The sequence below is a fragment of the Phragmites australis genome, chromosome 1 (genome assembly GCF_958298935.1).
Source record: "Phragmites australis chromosome 1, lpPhrAust1.1, whole genome shotgun sequence".
Lineage (NCBI taxonomy): Eukaryota > Viridiplantae > Streptophyta > Magnoliopsida > Poales > Poaceae > Phragmites > Phragmites australis.
In genome coordinates this window covers 42,329,693-42,347,779 of record NC_084921.1, presented here as the reverse complement: position 1 = coordinate 42,347,779, position 18,087 = coordinate 42,329,693, and the positions used below count along the sequence as shown (strand labels likewise).

The following is an 18,087-nucleotide window of genomic DNA, read 5'->3' as shown; positions in this document are numbered from 1 at the left end:
AACAGAGATTACTACACTGGACATTCCTTATAAAGAAGGGGCTGATGTACATATTTCCCTGTATATCAGAATTCTTAATTATATCACCAGTAGATTTAATAAACATGGGGGTTTTTTTTGTGGTCGAAGTTAAGAAGAGGCGCAAAGTAGCGTAAAAAAGGAACCCTTAGTTACATATTGAGATAAATAATAATTCGATTATATATTGCAATCAAGAAAAAGCAGAGCTGAACTTCAATGTCTGCCAAGTAAAAATGTCTCACATCTAACAATTCAAAAATTCTAACCCCAAAGTGAGATTACACTCCCATATAATTTTGTGAATAGATGTGTAATTGGAACTTGTTCTTTGGTGAATCTAGGAAAAATGGGGGAATGGAAAGAGCAGAAATTAATCCTATCCCAAGCGACTTAGTGGCTGTTAGAAGGCATATTCATAAATAGCCTGTGCAACTCCATCTTCATCATTAGTGGCGCCGATTACATTTGCCACTGCTTTAGTCTTCTCAGATCCATTTGCAAGAGCAACACCTAACGAAGCTAGTTGCAGCATTTCTATGTCATTTTCTCCATCTCCAATTGCCATTACCTTGCATAACAAAAATAGAAGTTAGAATTTTATGATACAGTTAATACATAATGGCAATTATCTTGCAGCAGAACTATCTTTAACCAATAAGTAAATAATAGTGTAAAACCTTGCTCCAGGTGCTTTTATCCATGTCAAATTTAGTTTACTATGTGGTCTTGTTCCGTAAAACTATTTCAAAACATTTAGAACTGAAGAGGTTTTACTCAGTAAAACAGATAAGATCAAGGATTGAACACCAATGGAAGTGATGAACTTGAGAACAAAATGCCATTACCTTGCATAACAAAAAATGGTTTTAGAACTGTGCAAGTTGGTCAATACATAATGGCAATTACCTTGCAGCAGAACTTTTTTTAATGGATAAGTTAAAAATAGTGCAAGTGTTTGCTTAATATGTTTTTATCCATGCCAAGTTTAGTTTTACAACGTGGTTTTGTTCTGTAAACTACTTTAAAACATTAGAACTGAAGAGGTTTTACTCAGTATAACACAGAGAAAATCAGCAATGGAAGAGATTAACTTGAGAACAAAATACAGCGACTAATGGGGTGTTTACGTTGCAACTTCAGGGTGTTTACGTTCCACGAGTGATTAAGGGGTATGACGCCTTCCACACAAGCGGACCCAAGGACGGCTATAATAAACGCTCCGACTAGTGGCTAACGCATCCTGAACTAATCAAAGGAAGAGCAAATAAGGAAATCACGATATGTTGTCGAAAGCGTCCAACACTGAGCACTCCTATCTAATGCAAAAGCGTTTAAGATTAAAAAAAATCCCTACAAGTCTAACAAGCTACCAAGCGTGGACCCAACTCCGGAGTCCATCGCACCCACAAAAGCCTTAGCCAGCCCAAGCACCTCCTTCACTTTCTGCGCCGACGCCTTGTCTATCTCCTCCCCAAAGCCATCTTGGAGAATGTCGATGTCAATGTTCGGGCAGTGGGCCTTCAGGATGGCCAAGACAAGGACAATCGCTTCCTCCGCACCCCGCTTAGTGTGGCTCGAGAGGTGCTCGGCCACCTTCCCTCGGAATCCCCCATATGCCTCGGCAAGCTTGGTCGCCCAGGTGGCCAGTCCAGCTACGTCACCACCTCCTGCAAGCTCCACCTGGATTCTGACTCCGGAGAGCACCTCAAGGAAAAAGCTGGAAGGGAGGAAACGAAAACCACTGCGGAAGAAATCGAGGAAAACTACAGTTCAAGTGATGTCTGGGCTTGGAATCGTCTGCCCTGCCGCCAGCACACAAGCGATTAAGGCCCGAGAAAGGATGGCCTCATCGTGCTCCGCCTTAGCCAAGACCTCCTCTGAAATCTCGAACTCTTGCCAGGCTGGGATCACGCCCGTCGCCACGCCAGCAGTAGAGCACTCCACCTTCTTGATCTTATTTCGGCCCATGGCGTCGAAAGGAATAACAGGGCGGAGGATTTTCTGGAGGCAAATGAAAGCGAGAGAGGTGCAAAGAAGACGATGACGAAGGGGCAAATGTGAATGTACTTAAAGTCGCCTAGAGGGGGGGTGAATAGGCGTTTCTGAAAATTAAAACTCAGCAACGGATTATTCAGAGGGCCACCGGAGTATCCGGTCTAGTCCAGATTATACGGGGAGGGCCACCGGAGTATCCGGTCTAGTCCAGATTATACGGGATTTCAAAAACAAATGAATCTAAGCAAGTATACTAGAATCTAAAAGATACCATAGGTTCTAATATGAGTAAAATGCTTAAACAACAATAGTCTGCAGTAAGATTCTCACAAATACTAGAATTTAAGAAAAATCTCAAAACTACAACAATGTAAAGCTTGCACAAAATAAGGAGACAAGAATTTATCCCGAAGTTCAGCCATCTCACAAAGAAGTGCCTACGTCTCCGTTGAGGAGCTCACAAAGAGCCGGGTCTTTTTCAACCCTATCCTCTCCTAACGACCACAAAGATCAAGTTAGATTTTCTTACTCAAATCGATAGCGATTACAAACTTCTCGTGGCACTCCACAATTTTTGGATGCTCTACGGGGACGACTTGTCGTCTAGGAACACGAGGCTCCAAGAGAAAAGATCACAAATGAGTGCTTGATGACGAACTCAATGCTCAACAACTCAATTACTCTTCCAAACACAATCTCTCAATTTTGGCGCAAAAACTAAACACTAGAGATGTTTGGAGGGCTCTTGAATGCTGCTGAGTTACACTTTGAAAAAGCTTTCTAAAAGCATTCAAGAGCCCTCCAAACCTCTCTAGTGTTTAGTTTGCGCCAAAATTTGAGAGATTGAGTTTGGAAGAGTAATTGAGTTGTTGAGCATTGAGTTCGTCATCAAGCAGTCGCTTGTGATCTTTTCTCTTCAAGCCTTGTGCTCCTAGACAGCAAGGCGTCACCCGTAGACCACTCAAGAATTGTGGAGTGCCATGGGAAGTTTGTAATCGTCATTGATTTGAGTAAGAAGACTTAGCTTGATCTTTGTGGTCGCTAGGAGAGGATAGGGTTGAAAAAGACCCGGCTCTTTATGAGCTTCTCAACGGAGACGTAGGCACTTCTTTATGAGGTGACCGAACTTCGAGATAAATTCTTGTCTCCTTACTTTGTGCAAGCTTTACTAATTATTGTAGTTTTAGGATTTTCCCAAATTCTATTATTCGTGAGAATCTTACTGCAGACTATTGTTGTTTAAGTATTTTACTCATAATAGAACATGTGGTATCTCTTAGATTCTAGTAAACTTGCTTAGATTCATTTGATTTCGAAATCCTGTATAACCCGGATAATCCGGATACTCCGAACGACCGGAGTATCCGACCTTCACCGGAGTATCCGGGCTCTGAGTTTTAATTTTCAGAAACGCATATTCACCCCCCCCCCCTCTAGGCGACTTTAAGTACATTCGGTCGGTCAAAATGCTTATCTTTGCTAACAAAGTGTTTGACCAGTGGAAGCCTCATTTCACATACTGGTGGGGGCTTGACGATGACTAGTGGGTAACTACCATATCCGAATACCCCAGGGTTTCCCGTTATTCTCAAGACATATCTCTATCTCCGGGAAGGGATCCCTAGATGATGGAAATTATCCATAGACACCTAGGATATCTCGTAAACAAGGAATTTTAGAAAGAAAGACTCCAGAGGACGTATCCCCCCCCCCCTCCCCCGGGTATATATACGGAGCCTAGAGTTCCTACAGAGGACAAGTGCTGACAAGCCATTAGAAACCATACACGCTTGCGGAAACTCTACATCCATTAAACCTTTCGCAGCTAGATCTTTGACTACACGCAACGAAGCCGCCCGACTAGGTTAAATTTATCTAGGCTAGCCACACACCTTGTAACAGTCACAAAGATAATACAAGACAAACATGACGTAGAGTTATTATCCTACGGGAGGTCTGAAACTGTATAAAAACATCTCTATGTATTCTTTTGATTCGTCTACTCAAAGCATCCTATATTTTTTCTATAAGTTTGTAAGATTGACGGTTCACCAATCGTGGACATGATGGTCCATTTATCGTCAAATTCCTCAAACCAAACACCCCATAAGTTCCTCTGGTTGGGATCGATTAGCATAACTAAGACACTATTAGCATCACAACCATTGCAACAGCTGTTTCAGTGGTATCCATGTTTAAAAGTTTTGTCAAATCGGGACACGAACAGCAAAAATCCATGATCAGCAATGTTGTACAAAGTGTTCAGGAAAAAATTAACTAATGTGGATTGCAAAAAGTAGGTACCACCATATTTATTTTCCTGCAATCAGTTGTTGAGCCAGTGCAGCGGTAAGACTGATCTCGTTGTTCTAGAAGAATGTTGCGGTGTCTTTTATTCTACTGAAACGTTTTTGCAGCTAGTTCAACGTTCTACATGAGCTATAACAACATGTGGCTAGCTGTTTCGTATAGGGGAAATGCTGTAAAGATCTCTGGAAATTCCTAAGTTATTAAATTAAGTATATCACAACGCACCACACACTACAGGATGCAGTGATGAGCCTAAAAGCCCTCATATACCATTGATGTTTCTACGATAGGGGTAGCAACTTTGGCTTGTGTCATGCATATAATATTAATTGGGAACTAGATAACATATACCTCATCAGGACTAATGCAAAGGTGGTCCAACAGAATCTTCACCCCATTGCCCTTCGAAGTTGCAGGTGGTACAAGTTCAAGCATATCAGGCTGTGCCTGAACAACATGGGCTCTTCCCTCTATCGCCTTTGCCCAGTACGGTCGCAATGCAGATGAAATTCTCTCAGGAGTTTCAAGGAACAGTACTTTCTGAATATTAAAATTTTGACATTGTTAAGCTGCAACTTATCTTAGCATCACAAATTGTAACAGATCTTAGCATCTCAAAGTGTAATGGACCCAATAATGTTCCGGAAACTAATAGCTATATGTATATACAAAATGGAAAAATCAATCAAAATCAACATATTTTTACAACAACTTGGACCTCGTTGCAAATGTGATGATTTTTTTCTGCAACCTAACCCTCATCCATGCATCTGAAAGAAATCTTGTTCTTTTTATAGTAATTAGATGTATAACCTTACTAACCAGTCACTCAAGCATGGATATTCAAACAATAAATTACCTACAAACGATTGTTCTTATGCTCGTAGTTTTCATTTTTTTTTTCAAGGGGAGGAACACTAAAATGATCCCTGCAGAACAGAATAAACTAATCACAAGAAACAATTTGATACTAAAGAATTAAACACACTTACCTGTATCTGAGCTGTTCCTAGAAGCTGATCAACAGATGACACTATTTTAGCCTGCAAAATAAATCCCAACTACAATCAAAACAGAAAGGAATACCAGAACTGAAGTGTGCTTAAGAAAGGACCGACAAACCCCATCATACCTTAGGTTCATGGTATATATAGTGGAGAGAATCAACCAAAGGGTGATCGAACATAGAATAGCAATGATCCTGGCTAAATGCCACTAATGGTATCTTGTGCTCCAAAGAATATAAGAGTGCCTGCAACATGCCAATGATATCATAATTCTAACACCTGTAGAAGAATAGTTATAAGTTGTCCGACACTTAAAGGGAAAGTAGTAGTGATATGCCACTAATTACTTAGGAGCACCGCGAGTTTCCAGAGAGAATACAGGAGCACAGAGCAAGCAAACTACTGAAGATGAAGAATAAGATTAATGTATTCAGATAAACAGTTCTGGTTCTTTCTGTTGAGCATTCAGGTATTATCTCAGACATAAGAGAGCTATTAAGCTATAAGCTCCTGGAGAGATATAGCAAAAGACACTATACCAGTATGCAAACAAAACCCTTAAAATTATATATCGTCAGTTTGTGGTTATTGTGATGCACTGTGGCGATCTAGTTACCTGCGGAAATATTTGCTAATACCAGTAAGGTTTTGTTGTTATGGCTTTAAAAAGATGTCGTCAACTAAATATCGTATCCAAAAGTTGAAAATAAGTACTTTTTAAATGTCACCAATTCCAAATGGCGAATAGAGCCATAATCTTCATCTATACTATGACTTCTGTCCAAAATTTTTTATCTCAAAGCATAACAAAACAACAGCATTTGCTTACCTCTCTACATACTTCTTGATCCAAATTTCTTTTATAAATTTCTCTCCCTTCCATACCATAAACCAACAACCCCTGCAGTTGGAAGTCTGCACTTGATTAGAGTGGGGATAATGCTCATGAGGATAATCAATAATGCACAGTTTACCTGCTGAGAATATGACTACAGTCTTGACTAAAATCATAGACTAACAAACTAAACTAACACAGGTAATGTGAGGGGACATCAAGTTTAGAGTAGCAGAACACGAGATGAAGAGTAGAAGCACATGGAGTTATGAACAGATGTCCTATGTCGTTAGTGTATCATCCCAGCCAGTTATTAGGGGCCCAAGTGGACCATGTGGTGTGGTGTAGAAGTGGATTAGTCCCAAGTTGGAAGTTTCGAGTAGTATAGACAAGACTAAAGAGAAATTTTTATTTATGATTGAGGGTGTCTATGGCACAAAAAAAAAATTAGCTAGAAAGGTTTCTCAACCTTTTCCTTCCTCTATAAATTTTCCCACTTGCATCACTATTACCTACTAGATAATTGGTGAATGCTGGAAAAAAGTGTATGAAAAGTGCATTAAAAACACACCATAATCACTCTCCTATTATGTCTTATCTTGCTGTATGTTTAGTTAGGGTCCCAATAAGGCCATATTGTAGGCAATACATGGTCTTCAGTCAACAGAATGCATTGCCAGTGAACAGGATGTTTAGAGCTGCCCCTTCATCAATCAAGACAACTTACTTCCCAAAAGACTGCACTTTCCACTAAATGTACTTTATACCAACCTGAAGGAATACACCAGGCAAAGATTCTGAAACGATGCCAGTTCTTCCAGATAAATAAGACGTACTGAGAGCATCAATTACAGCGGGACGAGCCTGTTTCCAAAATGAATATGGAAGTAGAATAATCATCAGCATCCTGGAAATATCACATTGCCTAAAAAACAGATAACCAGAAAGAAATTGTCCATTCAAGCTTCATATAAATAATGTAAATGAAAATATCTGGTCCAAACATTAAGGACATGTCCAAGCAAGCCTGTTTTTGGCACATTCCAGCAGGAATTTAGACAAGTGTTTAAGTTAGCTGATCTTAAGATGTGTTTGGCTTTGCGAAAAAAGAAGGCAGAGTATCGATGAAAGTTCATGCTGAGGATAAGAAAAAATTATGCAATGATATGGTTATTTTTTTCCTTATTGATCTGGTACAGGAGGAACAGCTGGCATCCATATTTGCAGGAGGAGGCCCATGTGTGTCCAGCAAGTTGCCACCTTTCTCTCTGTACCGGCAAGTCCCTTCTATGGCAAGCCTTTTTTTATGACTGGTCTTCTCTGGAAACTCTAGCCTGTGGTCAACCTCTCTCAGCAAGTGTATTATGTGACAAAGCCCTACGCTTCAGAAAGTATGTTCTCCAGCGAGCCAGTTCCTTTAGTCTAATCAAACTTCATTAATCACCCTTAGATCCACACGTGTGTGCGGTTTTGAAACTAGGTGACTTTCTCCTGGATATTGCAGGATACAAATCGTCCCAGACTGCATAGTTTCTGTAAAAACAATTGCATGATACCCCAACGGAGACTCAATTATTCTAATCCTAACGATAATCAATTTTGGCACCTTGATATCCAAGGACACCAAGGAAATCTAATGGTTTCAAGTAAAATAATTAAATGATAAAATAATACATCTACTTTTTGAATATATTAGTGAACAAGAGCGAAGAACTTGTACTACCTTTCCTGTGGCGATAACTATGTTTACTCCTCTCGATCTCGCTTCCCTTAGAGCTTCTGCATTCCTTGCTGTTACTTGACTTTTACTATTGAGCAGTGTACCTTATTGAAACAAAGAACCCTTGTAAATCAAAACTATAACACATATAAATTGTAAATATGTGCAAAGAGTCAAAGAGCATAGAATATACCATCCATATCACAAAAGATATATTTGAATTTTGGTCTGTAAAATCTTAGGCTGCAAGCTTTCTTTAGACTATTTGTTGCTTGCCCTGTAAACATTCTTAGACAGCAAGAGCTAGATTATATCATCATGAGTGTGATAAGCATTTCTATAGGATAACAATTGAAGATAGTGGCAAGGAGAACAACTTAAAAATTTCAAAAGAACATACCATCCAATGAATCTGTGTGAATCTTGCTCGAATCCTGAGCACTCTTAGCAAGACCTTTTCCTTTCCACCTTAGACTTTTTAAAATAAGCTGCTCTTCCTTCTCCATTTCCACGGCAGCCCCATCACTTGCCTCATGATGAAAACCGAGAAGGTGTAATAGGCCACGAACCTAATACAGAGCAAAAGTAATAAAGTAATAAACAGTCCATTTGTATAGAATATTATGTGAAGCAATCAATGAAAGACACGATGCAGTTAAGCAGTTTGGAAAAAAGAATTTGTTCTCACTTGGACAATGCAGTAATATACGAGTAAAAGAAGATAGGAAATCCATAAGGAAAACTTAACATATGAATTATTATCAAACTTCTAAAAATCATTAAGCAAGTTTTGGGATGAAAAAAGGAAGAACATACCACTTGTACCCGCACTTCATCAAGAAGTGTAAGACCTCTCTCCTCAGCTTGCCTTGCAGCTGTCTCGACTGATATTACTATATCACCTAACATTAGCTGCATGAAAAATACACTGAGAGGGAGAAGAGAATAGGATGGCATCGGTGAAGTTAAGAGCAAAACAGCATTCAAACAAAGGATCCGTACTTACAATAGGAACATCAAGATCTGGAATGTAATGTGACATCGAGAGCATATCGGTAGTGCAGTCCTCGCCTCTCCATTCTTTGTTAAGATGCTGGATGAAGTTATCATTGCATAGCAATACAGAAACCTCAACCTTTTCATATTTGCCAACATCACTTATTGAGGTATCTCTTGTGTTGTAGTTGGAATCCAGAAGTCCGTCAAGTGCAATTTTCATCACCATTGGAACATTTAACTTTAGGATTTCTATAATGTTCTGCACGCACATCAACAGAAGCATATGTTAACAGCAAATTTGCAAACACATCGAACAATTTGTCACCCTGAGAGAAACAAACCGCTCAAAGCCAAATCACACCAGAACGGCAGAACTCCACAAGTAACATCTAAACATAGACAAATTAACTTAAGTAACTAACAGGTATCTGTTACCAAAACCATAGCCAGAACCACAGATCAATTACAGATTTACAGGTATACTTAGCTATAACCTACATTACTGACGTCTTGGTCAAAGAGATCTCTACTAACTAAGACATGCTGAGCTACCTGAAACACATACTTCCTTTCAATGCAAAAGTACTTTTAAGGATGTGCCATTCCAACCGTTTCTATTTCAGGATATGGAAACAATACCAGTTCAAAATGGCAAAACACGGTTTCTAATCAGCCAATTATCATAAATGAACTGCTACATTGATCACAACAAGTCCAGCAGTTCTAAATTGTTTCGAAATATCAAACCAAGGCTAATGATGTGCCAAATATAACGATTGCGAACATTTTCATCTGTGTTTCCAATGACATCTCCAAAAAAACAGCTATATCGAGATTACAGAGAAGTTTCATAAAGCACGATATGTACCATCACTTCTGGGTCGTCGGGCATGTCTTCCTCGACGCCGATGCGGGCGTAGAGCTCGATCTCGCTCTCCTTGGGCGGGGGCGGGGGCGCGGCGGCCTGCGGCGGCGCCCGTTTCGCCGCCGCCTGTCCGCGCCGTCCCCTGCGGAACCCGCGGATGCCCGCGAGAAACCCCGCGAACGGCGGCGGCGACGAGAGCGAGTGCTCGGGGGTGGCCGCGAGCCCGCGCCAGGGGAGCAGCGAGGCCGTGGGTGCCGCCGTGGCCGCCGGGGGAAGGGGCGGCGCGGGGGCGGAACGGAGAAGCGCCGCACCGCGGAGGGGCGGCAGCAGTGGGAGGGACGAGCGCGAGGCGAACGGGAGCGCGCGTGACACGATGCGCGCCATGGACGTGCCCGTGGTCGTGTGGCGGCGGGAGCCAGGGAGGGGAAGGAATGGAGGGAGGGAGGGTTTTGTTGGCTTTTGGTTTGGCTCGTCCGATTTTGATTCGTGCGGAGCCTGTTTCCGACGGTGCTCCTTCGGGTCCCCGCTACTGAAATGTGAGCTTGAGTTCACTCACTATTTGCTGTTTTGGCTCGGACATTTGGAGCACAGGTTCAAACGGCTATCGACAGCTTTACGTGCACATATATATCGATTTGGAGATAGTTTTTATTCTGTTTGGCGTACTCGCTCGCTGCGCGCTTCGTCGTTTGGATATTACACGGAATGTCTGCCCAGAGGTGAACGAGCGGAGGCACGGAATGTGCAAAGAAACAAAGGATTACAGGACATACACCACACATAACAGTACGAGAATAACTTTAGCACAGTCGAAGGCAATTTTACAACGGACTAGGTCCTTCAATCTTGCTAACACAGGTGCGTCAAATTCTTGTACAGACAGACAAAGGCATTCACAAGTTGCAGATATACTAATTTGTCAAAGATTAATCGAAAAACGAGGTCATTGCGCCCTCGTCGGCTAGAATAGCCTTTTATTCCAAGGAAACAATGATGCAATTGAATCACATGTTTTCGAGGAAAACAGAGATAATCGACGCATTCACAACTCTACACTCCACAGACTACCAACATCTATGGCTATGCACACAGCTTTCTTCCCGATGGCACTGCCATGGCTATAGAAACTCCTCAGCTTCTACGATGCTAATTGGCTAATTGCATATCTAGAAATACACCTAGATTCACAATGTGGAAAACTGTAGGAAGAGCCTACCTAGCAGGCGCGAACCTCAGTGAACCGGCTTGGAGCTGGTTCACAATTGCTGTTCAGTTTCAGCGATCCAAAGAGGCAGGAGAATCTCCTCATGAAGGGCTTGCGAGTGACTACTTCCAACAACACGTCATCCTTCCTGGTATCAACATAAGTATCATAACCCTCAAGGTCTGCTTCTGTTATGAAGACTGCATCGATGCACCCGGTGGGGCTGCTTGACCTGGGTAGCATAACTTGACAAAGCGGTAAGCCACTATCTTCATAATCAAACTCCATTGTGTGGTAATCATAAATTTCTGTTTTAGTGACACAAGCTTCAGTGGCTTCTAGGAAACAGCCCAGGTTTGTACTTTGTATTGGAAGAAGTCCAATTGTGAGAGTGCTAAATGCATTAACAGCCTGCAAAATTATGTTAATTCACATGTAGCGGCTTAGAACCTATAGGATTGTAACAATAATTTCCACTTGGATAGAATGCAACAGACAAAAGAGCCTTCATACATGCCACTGCGATGGTGCCAAAAGCACCCTAGGCCTAATGGATTGGACATGATCCAAAGCTGCTTCAGCGGTCATGCTCCTATACTTGATCTGTGACACAAGAATTGTAATCAGGAAACTGAATATGGCCATGTATAATGTTGAGTTCGAAATTTCAATATAATTCATCCTACCAAATAGCACAAAACAATAGTGGTGCTTCGTCCTCTTCCAGCTTTACAGTGAACATAAGTAGTGCTACCTTGTGATGCATTCCCTGAAAAACAGGCACTATATAATGAATTCTACCAATTTGAGATCCATGTAGATTGTTGTGACTTGAGGGAAAGAATATATTGGTCCTTCATTTTCTTCACACTTAAATCAAGCCTGGTGAAATACATGTCGGTGTAGATACAACGCATAATGCACGCTGGATAATTCGTTTGCAATCAGATCAGAACTGGAAAAACACATTTCACAAGGGAAATTGTACATATAGTTCATAATTATTTAGTAATTGGAATTGGTTTTTAAAAAGGTTACGCAGAATGGAGACAGCTAGTCACCAAAAGTTTACATTTGGTATGGCAGAAAATCAGGAAGCAACGCAATTTCCCAGACAGAGGAAACTCGAAGTCACATGAAAATGGCATTCCTGCGTATAGTGTAGGACTCATGGCTGTTCACACACATTAATCAAGCACTTAGGTGAAAACAGCTTATGACTATGCTTTGGTAGATTACCATACCAGTCTATTTTAGAGACTGACTGATAGTGTCTAATGGCTAGGCTCTTTCCAATTTTTTCATCAGCAACTGTATAATCATTTCACCTAATTGTCACGCATGATGTCATATGCAATGACAGCTAACAGAACGTTCCTTCTGCAGTTGGATTGGGGTGTGCATTAAAGATAGTGTCACGAGTTCTACGTAGCTATATCTACTACATCAGAAACTAATTTGCAATAAATATAATACCTAATTCCCTAAACGTTAGTTGACGAGTGACCACAGGATATCACCCCCTTTTCCATAGACAGTTGACTGCTACCTGCATTCCTCCCCCCCACCCCTATATTTGAGTCAATAACCACAAGCTTCCTTCCTAAGCCTTTATTCCATTTATACTCATTGAAGAAAATATTTCATAGATAAAGAGATAAAGTACTGGAGATACCAGGAAGACTGAACCAAAATGATCATATGTATACAAAGGGCACAAATTTGCTCTTTTGCGTATTCTTGAAAGAAAAAAAAAGGGCATGAACTTACAGTGGATGAAATCTATGGCTCGACAAATATCCTCGAGCGAAGGTGCAAACAAGTAATCTCTTGTTGGAATGACCAGGTGGTCAATCCCATGGGCCTGGTAAAAGAAAACATGTGTTATTGCTCATACAACATACTTGTTTTGCTCACTGCATGTCTGCATATGAATAACAGTTTGATTAACAGTGCTCTGAACTCTAAGCCAACCATAGAATGAGAGAGCTCTAGAATGAATGAAATTGCACTTTATGAAGTCAAGGCAAAAAGATATAGGCATCGACAGAGTAGAATCTCAAAATGAGTAGATAATGCAGTCCCAGATTCTAAAACAGCGATACTATCAAATTTGAAATACAAAAGGAGTCACACAACTAGCAAGTGATGGAAAAGTTTACCTGGTATAAAGAAGTCGGAACCAGAGTCTCGTAAGGTTCGTTCAACGTTACAACTCCTTGAACTCCAAGTTGCTTCAAACGTGGAACGTCACTTGGAAAAGGAACAGCGCCGAGCAAAATAAACTGTCGATGGAGATTGAAAAAATTAGGCGACGGAGACTTTAGAGCGCACGTTCCTCTGATACATGATCAGAATACTAAGGTTCTGCGAAGCAACAATGAAACAAATAACAACAGCAACCAAAGTCATATTACTCAGAAATGGACATTTTCTTTGAAAGACATGGATCTGTGGTCCTAGGCATGTGCAGATCCATCCACCAGTGCCAAATGAGATACCACAATACACTACAGTACCAAAGACAAAGCATACAGACGGATAACTGCGTCTTCTTACAAATTGGGTAAAAACTTCAACGCCTGACATAAGCAAGTACGACAACAACCACAGCTCACAAGGGGGAAATAAGGCGCTAGATTTCCCCATTACTGAGTACAAATCTCTCTTAAGCACCTACGGCTTAACAAAACAAAGGCAATCCCTGCGCAGAACTTGTGGTTAAGTGCCACCGTGCCAGAGCCAAGCACGAAACCAAAAGTATAAACACAGAAGACACAACCTCGGAAAAAAATGCCAAGTCATCCTACTACCCGAGCATGACAAATCCAGCTCCTGAGTGTACTGATCTCAAAGAATAAGTCAGTAATCACACTAACACTCGCGATTAAACTAAAGCAGAGCCTATAATACCATCCAAAATAATCACTGAATCGATGAGAAAAACAAACGCAAGGCAAGACCACCACCTGGTCGACGCGATCCCACCACCGGAAATCCGCCTCGAACCGGTTGCGCAGGACGTTGTAGAGCAGTGTCGGGTAGAACAGGACCCTCGCGCCGGCGCCGACGAGCGCGCGCTTCGCCTTCAGCCGCACGACCTCGCCGCCACCCCTGGCCTCAACCTCAACCTCCCCCTCCTGCTGCCGCTGCTCCCCCACCAGCCCCCCGTCACCGTCTCCCAGCTCGCGAATCCTCATTCCCCAATCCCCCAACAGCTCGAGACACCAACCCCGCGCACCGAGACGCCTCCAGCGTCCTCTTCCCTTCCGCGGCAAGCAGATCCGTGGACGAGAAATAAAAAATCCGTGGATCGAGAGGGAGTGGGTGGCTTGCTCGTGGTCGTGTCCTGGGGACGCGAGAAACGGGAAGAGTGCTTTGTCTAAAACCCCAGAGGGCGGAAACAGGTGGCACAGAAAGCTGAGTCGGAAGGAGGTGGAGCTGGCTCGCGGATTTTAGTTGGTGGGATTTATTGGTGTGGAAAATGTGGGTGCGTTTCCTCATCAGGTCCTCGGATATTTGCAGTTTTGCATAGTTGCACCGTGTTCTTTTTTAATACAACGAGGACACACGCACACGCGTCCACATCTATACACACGTTAGAAAATGATTAGTAAGTACGAAATCTCTAATATGCTCGAACGCGCAGTTTTACTAAACGCGTACGCGTTTGTATCTTAGCTTAATCCGGATTAATCCGAGACACTACAACTACTAAAAAGACCCGTAAAAACTCACATCGAGCTTCGCTCTAACGCAGGGGGCTCAAACACACTCCGGCGCCTTTGGCATTCTAGCTAGCGCTCGGTCTCTGCATCGTGTTTCTTGCCGGGTAGGTGCAACAACAATTCTTCAAGTTTTATTCGTACTCTAACGTTGGAATTTTTAAAAATAATATTATTTTATTAGAAAATTATAGAAATAGATACTTGTTGTCACGCAGAGTATCGACTAAGGATATGTTAGCACTCCATGTACCGATATCTTACATGACAGTGGGTCTACGAGCCTATATCTTGTGTCCCGCAGGCGACATTTAAAAAATATAACTTTTTTATATGATATTTGATGGATATGATATTTATATGAAAACTATGTCTCTGATTTGTAGTTGAACACTTTTACATTTTAATTTGTTTAGATGCTAAAAAGTGGCAAAAAGTTTTAGATCTAGTTTTTTCATATATGAAATTTATAACCACTTTTTGAGTATTTAAACAAATTTAAATAAAAAAAGTATTCAACTATAAAGTTAGATCTGATCCAGAGACACAATTTTTATATAAAGATCACCTTTATCCGAGATCATATAAAAAAGTTATGAATTTTTCTTTAAATATTATCTGCAGGACACAGGATATGTCGGTACGCAGAGGGCTGACAAGCCCCTAGCCCACTGCCACATAGTATATCGGCATGTGGAGTACCGATATGTACCTAATCTACACTTCGCGTGCCGACCGAACCTATTTTTGCAATTCTGTAAATTTTACTATTATTTTTATATATTTTTAATAAAATAATACTCCCTCCGATTGAAAATGTAGGTCGTTTTAGTCTCTTCAACTATCCTCTAAATATAAGTCATTCTCGAACTTCTATACACTTTTTTCTTTTTTATTCACTTCTTACCCTTATTCAATAAATACTATCACTCTCATAAATGAATGAGTTATCTTTTTCAATACAGAATAAATAAAGAGTAATAAGATTATTTGATCTACTTTCTTAATTTCTATGTATAAATCTAAAACGATCTATATTTGTAATAGGAGGGAATAGTATTTAAAAAACTCCACCAACGTCCATGTCTTTAACAGGTCACAAGTTACATGGTGGGAATTATTAGAAAGTAGAATCCACTCCAGAGAAGAAATGCGTCACCCACTATGTGCTGCACTATGCTTTAACTCTTCTTCAACCGGAAGGATGTGAACTCATTGAAATGATGGCCATCCGAACACTTGAAAAAAATTTGTTGTCATATGGAAGGGATAAGAATATATCAAGCGAGTTTTCGTCTAAAATAGAATAATGAAATTGAAAACGAACTATACTTTTTTGTAAAACAGGAACCATATCGAGGAAGCTCAGAACGAATAATGAAAACTAAGCTTTAGCTTGGAGGTTAGTGTATGTGATTTTACTTTCTATCTACTATAGATCAAACTTTATATTTGTTTTTTTCTCATCAAAATGAATTTTTTTTTAGTGACACGTGATATATCTGCTAATAATAAGATGTATGTGATGACTTCGTCTATTTTTAAGCTTCGCATTCCGGTCTATATTTATGGTAACTTTATCGATTTTAAGTTTCGTATCTTTGGTCTTCAATATGTAAAGTATGAGTATAATGTGTGATGGTGTGAGTGAGTGTATGCGTGCGTCTTCATATTATGCTAGGTTAAAAAAAAGCCCATAACCAAAGATGGTGTTGCTACCTTGTGAATTTATAATTTACCATCTTACGTTAGTATGACAACTTGGACAAGATAATCCTTGCATTCAGAAGTGTATTATGTATCATCATCCTATACTGCGTTTGTATAGTTATTAATACACACTTAATATCTTGCTTAATAAAGCATATCAAGGAGGGATGGCATGCTTGTATATAATGGGGGCAAATATGCAAAACCGAATTAGCAATTTCGGATATGGTGCGTGAGACGACTAGGCTCACGTTAATTCCCCACCAAACTATCTAAGAAATATTGGAAGAACATAAGCTTTGTGCACAAATAATACCCATCAATACATAATAAGATCATAGTTGGCAGAGTTTTAGTTCCCAACTTGTCACATCTCAAATTCATAATTGCATAATTAAGTCTACTTATATGTCATTAATATCATAATTAATTTTGATGCAAATTATTTTGGAACACGGTTAAAATAGACTATTTTTCTCTAACACATGGACTCACCTGGTCGGCCCCACCACCTCTCCCTTCACGTAAGCAGCACCCACCTGCTTCCCCTCTCTCTCCCTCATTAAGGATAGCAATTTCCCCCATCGGGTCGGGTCCTCATGGCATTCAGACCCGACGGGGGCGGGTTTGGGTGCAAGAAAACCCCGCAAAGCTATCGGGTCGGGGCCTTAACTCGGGTCGGGTTTGGGTCTATTTTTTCACCCGTGGGTGTCACTCGAAACCCCGCCCACCCAGCGTCTGCGTCCGCCCCGCCCCGCTCGCCCGCCGCCCGCCTCGCCCCGCCCCGCCCTGCCCCGACTTGCCACCGTCACACTGCCGGGTTTCAGGTTTCCCCATCGGGTTTCGGGTCCCCATCGGGGCCGAGGGCGGCGGTGGTTTTGCGTACGATATTGATTTCGGGTTTGGGTCTGGTTTGACGAGTTGGGTTTCGGGTCCGTTCTAGCAAAACTCGGCGGGGCAGACCCGTTGCCATCCCTATCTCTCACTCCACTCCCATACTCCTTCTCTCCTCAACCGGTCAAGCCAAGGAGCAAGAGCTATCCCTCCCTCTCAAACTCCCTCTCCATTTCTCCTCCAAAATCCTACCTCAAAAGAAAAAAATCGAGGTATGCATATGGTACTCATACGATCACGAGCTCATGAGCTATCCATTCATCTAATTAATTTTCATTTTCTCGAAGGATTCGAGCCGATTTTGATATCTTTTGGTGTCCTTGGTTGAAGCACAAGGAGCACCGACGTTCTTCCTCTTTTCGAGCTTTTCCTCATTCAACCGACGGTTTTCAATCTCGGTAAAGCATCTTGGGTGAGTCTTCTAGGTTTCTATGGCATAGTTGCATATTTTGGTTGGATGAATTCTGAATTTGAAGCTTTGGTTGCAAAGTTCTTGAGTTCTTGAGTTTTGGAGAAAAATGAGGATTTGAGTGAGTTTTGAATTAGGAATCTTGTTACTAGTTTGGTGAGTGTGTTCTAGACGTATAAACTCTCTCAAACATATTTCTTTTTAGTTTGGAGAACCTCGCAAATCAAATCGATCGAGATTTCCTCCTTGAAGCAGCCTCTCTAGACAACCTAGATAATCCGGATCGACCCAGATACTCCGAGTAAACCTGAAGAAACCCCATTAAATTATCCTCAGGAACTATGGCAATTTATGGTGCAATTTGAGTCTAAAACTTTTTCTATAGTGTATATC

The 18,087-nt window shown here is 41.2% G+C and overlaps 2 protein-coding genes across 3 annotated transcripts; both read right to left on the bottom strand.

Moving 5' to 3' along the window:
- Positions 1 to 177: 177 nt before the first annotated feature.
- LOC133920028 (endoribonuclease YBEY, chloroplastic-like) lies at positions 178 to 10,317 on the bottom strand. 2 transcript variants are annotated; one of them, XM_062364647.1, is made up of 12 exons: positions 9,756 to 10,304; positions 8,895 to 9,146; positions 8,705 to 8,800; positions 8,289 to 8,457; positions 8,082 to 8,165; positions 7,892 to 7,992; positions 6,940 to 7,032; positions 6,163 to 6,234; positions 5,459 to 5,578; positions 5,319 to 5,369; positions 4,678 to 4,866; positions 178 to 589 (listed from the first exon to the last, which is right to left on the bottom strand). In XM_062364647.1, exons 1-12 carry the CDS (start codon positions 10,134 to 10,136, stop codon positions 422 to 424), a joined length of 1,776 nt encoding a protein of 591 aa, XP_062220631.1. In that variant the 5' UTR covers positions 10,137 to 10,304; the 3' UTR covers positions 178 to 421. The 2 variants fall into 2 exon arrangements, with proteins under 2 accessions (XP_062220631.1, XP_062220641.1); XM_062364657.1 differs by lacking the exon at positions 4,678 to 4,866 and having other exon boundaries at positions 9,756 to 10,317.
- A 361-nt stretch (positions 10,318 to 10,678) lies between these two features.
- Positions 10,679 to 14,436, bottom strand: LOC133920041 (phosphatidylglycerophosphate phosphatase PTPMT2-like). The gene is made up of 6 exons (XM_062364667.1): positions 13,926 to 14,436; positions 13,119 to 13,241; positions 12,727 to 12,820; positions 11,643 to 11,725; positions 11,470 to 11,559; positions 10,679 to 11,367 (listed from the first exon to the last, which is right to left on the bottom strand). The coding sequence occupies exons 1-6, from the start codon at positions 14,154 to 14,156 to the stop codon at positions 10,969 to 10,971; spliced, it is 1,020 nt and encodes a 339-aa protein (XP_062220651.1). The 5' UTR covers positions 14,157 to 14,436; the 3' UTR covers positions 10,679 to 10,968.
- Positions 14,437 to 18,087: the final 3,651 nt, after the last annotated feature.

Excerpts from the sequence above, each read along its gene's own strand:
- LOC133920028 (XM_062364647.1), bottom strand. The coding sequence starts at position 10,136 with ATGGCGCGCATCGTGTCACGCGCGCTCCCGTTCGCCTCGCGCTCGTCC. Across the intron at positions 5,579-6,162 it reads ATCAAGAAGTATGTAGAGAG|GCACTCTTATATTCTTTGGA; the intron begins GTAAGCAAATGC and ends GGCATGTTGCAG. Across the intron at positions 5,370-5,458 it reads ATATATACCATGAACCTAAG|GCTAAAATAGTGTCATCTGT; the intron begins GTATGATGGGGT and ends TTTATTTTGCAG.
- LOC133920041 (XM_062364667.1), bottom strand. The coding sequence starts at position 14,156 with ATGAGGATTCGCGAGCTGGGAGACGGTGACGGGGGGCTGGTGGGGGAG. Across the intron at positions 13,242-13,925 it reads GGTGGGATCGCGTCGACCAG|TTTATTTTGCTCGGCGCTGT; the intron begins GTGGTGGTCTTG and ends CTCCATCGACAG. Across the intron at positions 12,821-13,118 it reads TTCCGACTTCTTTATACCAG|GCCCATGGGATTGACCACCT; the intron begins GTAAACTTTTCC and ends TTCTTTTACCAG.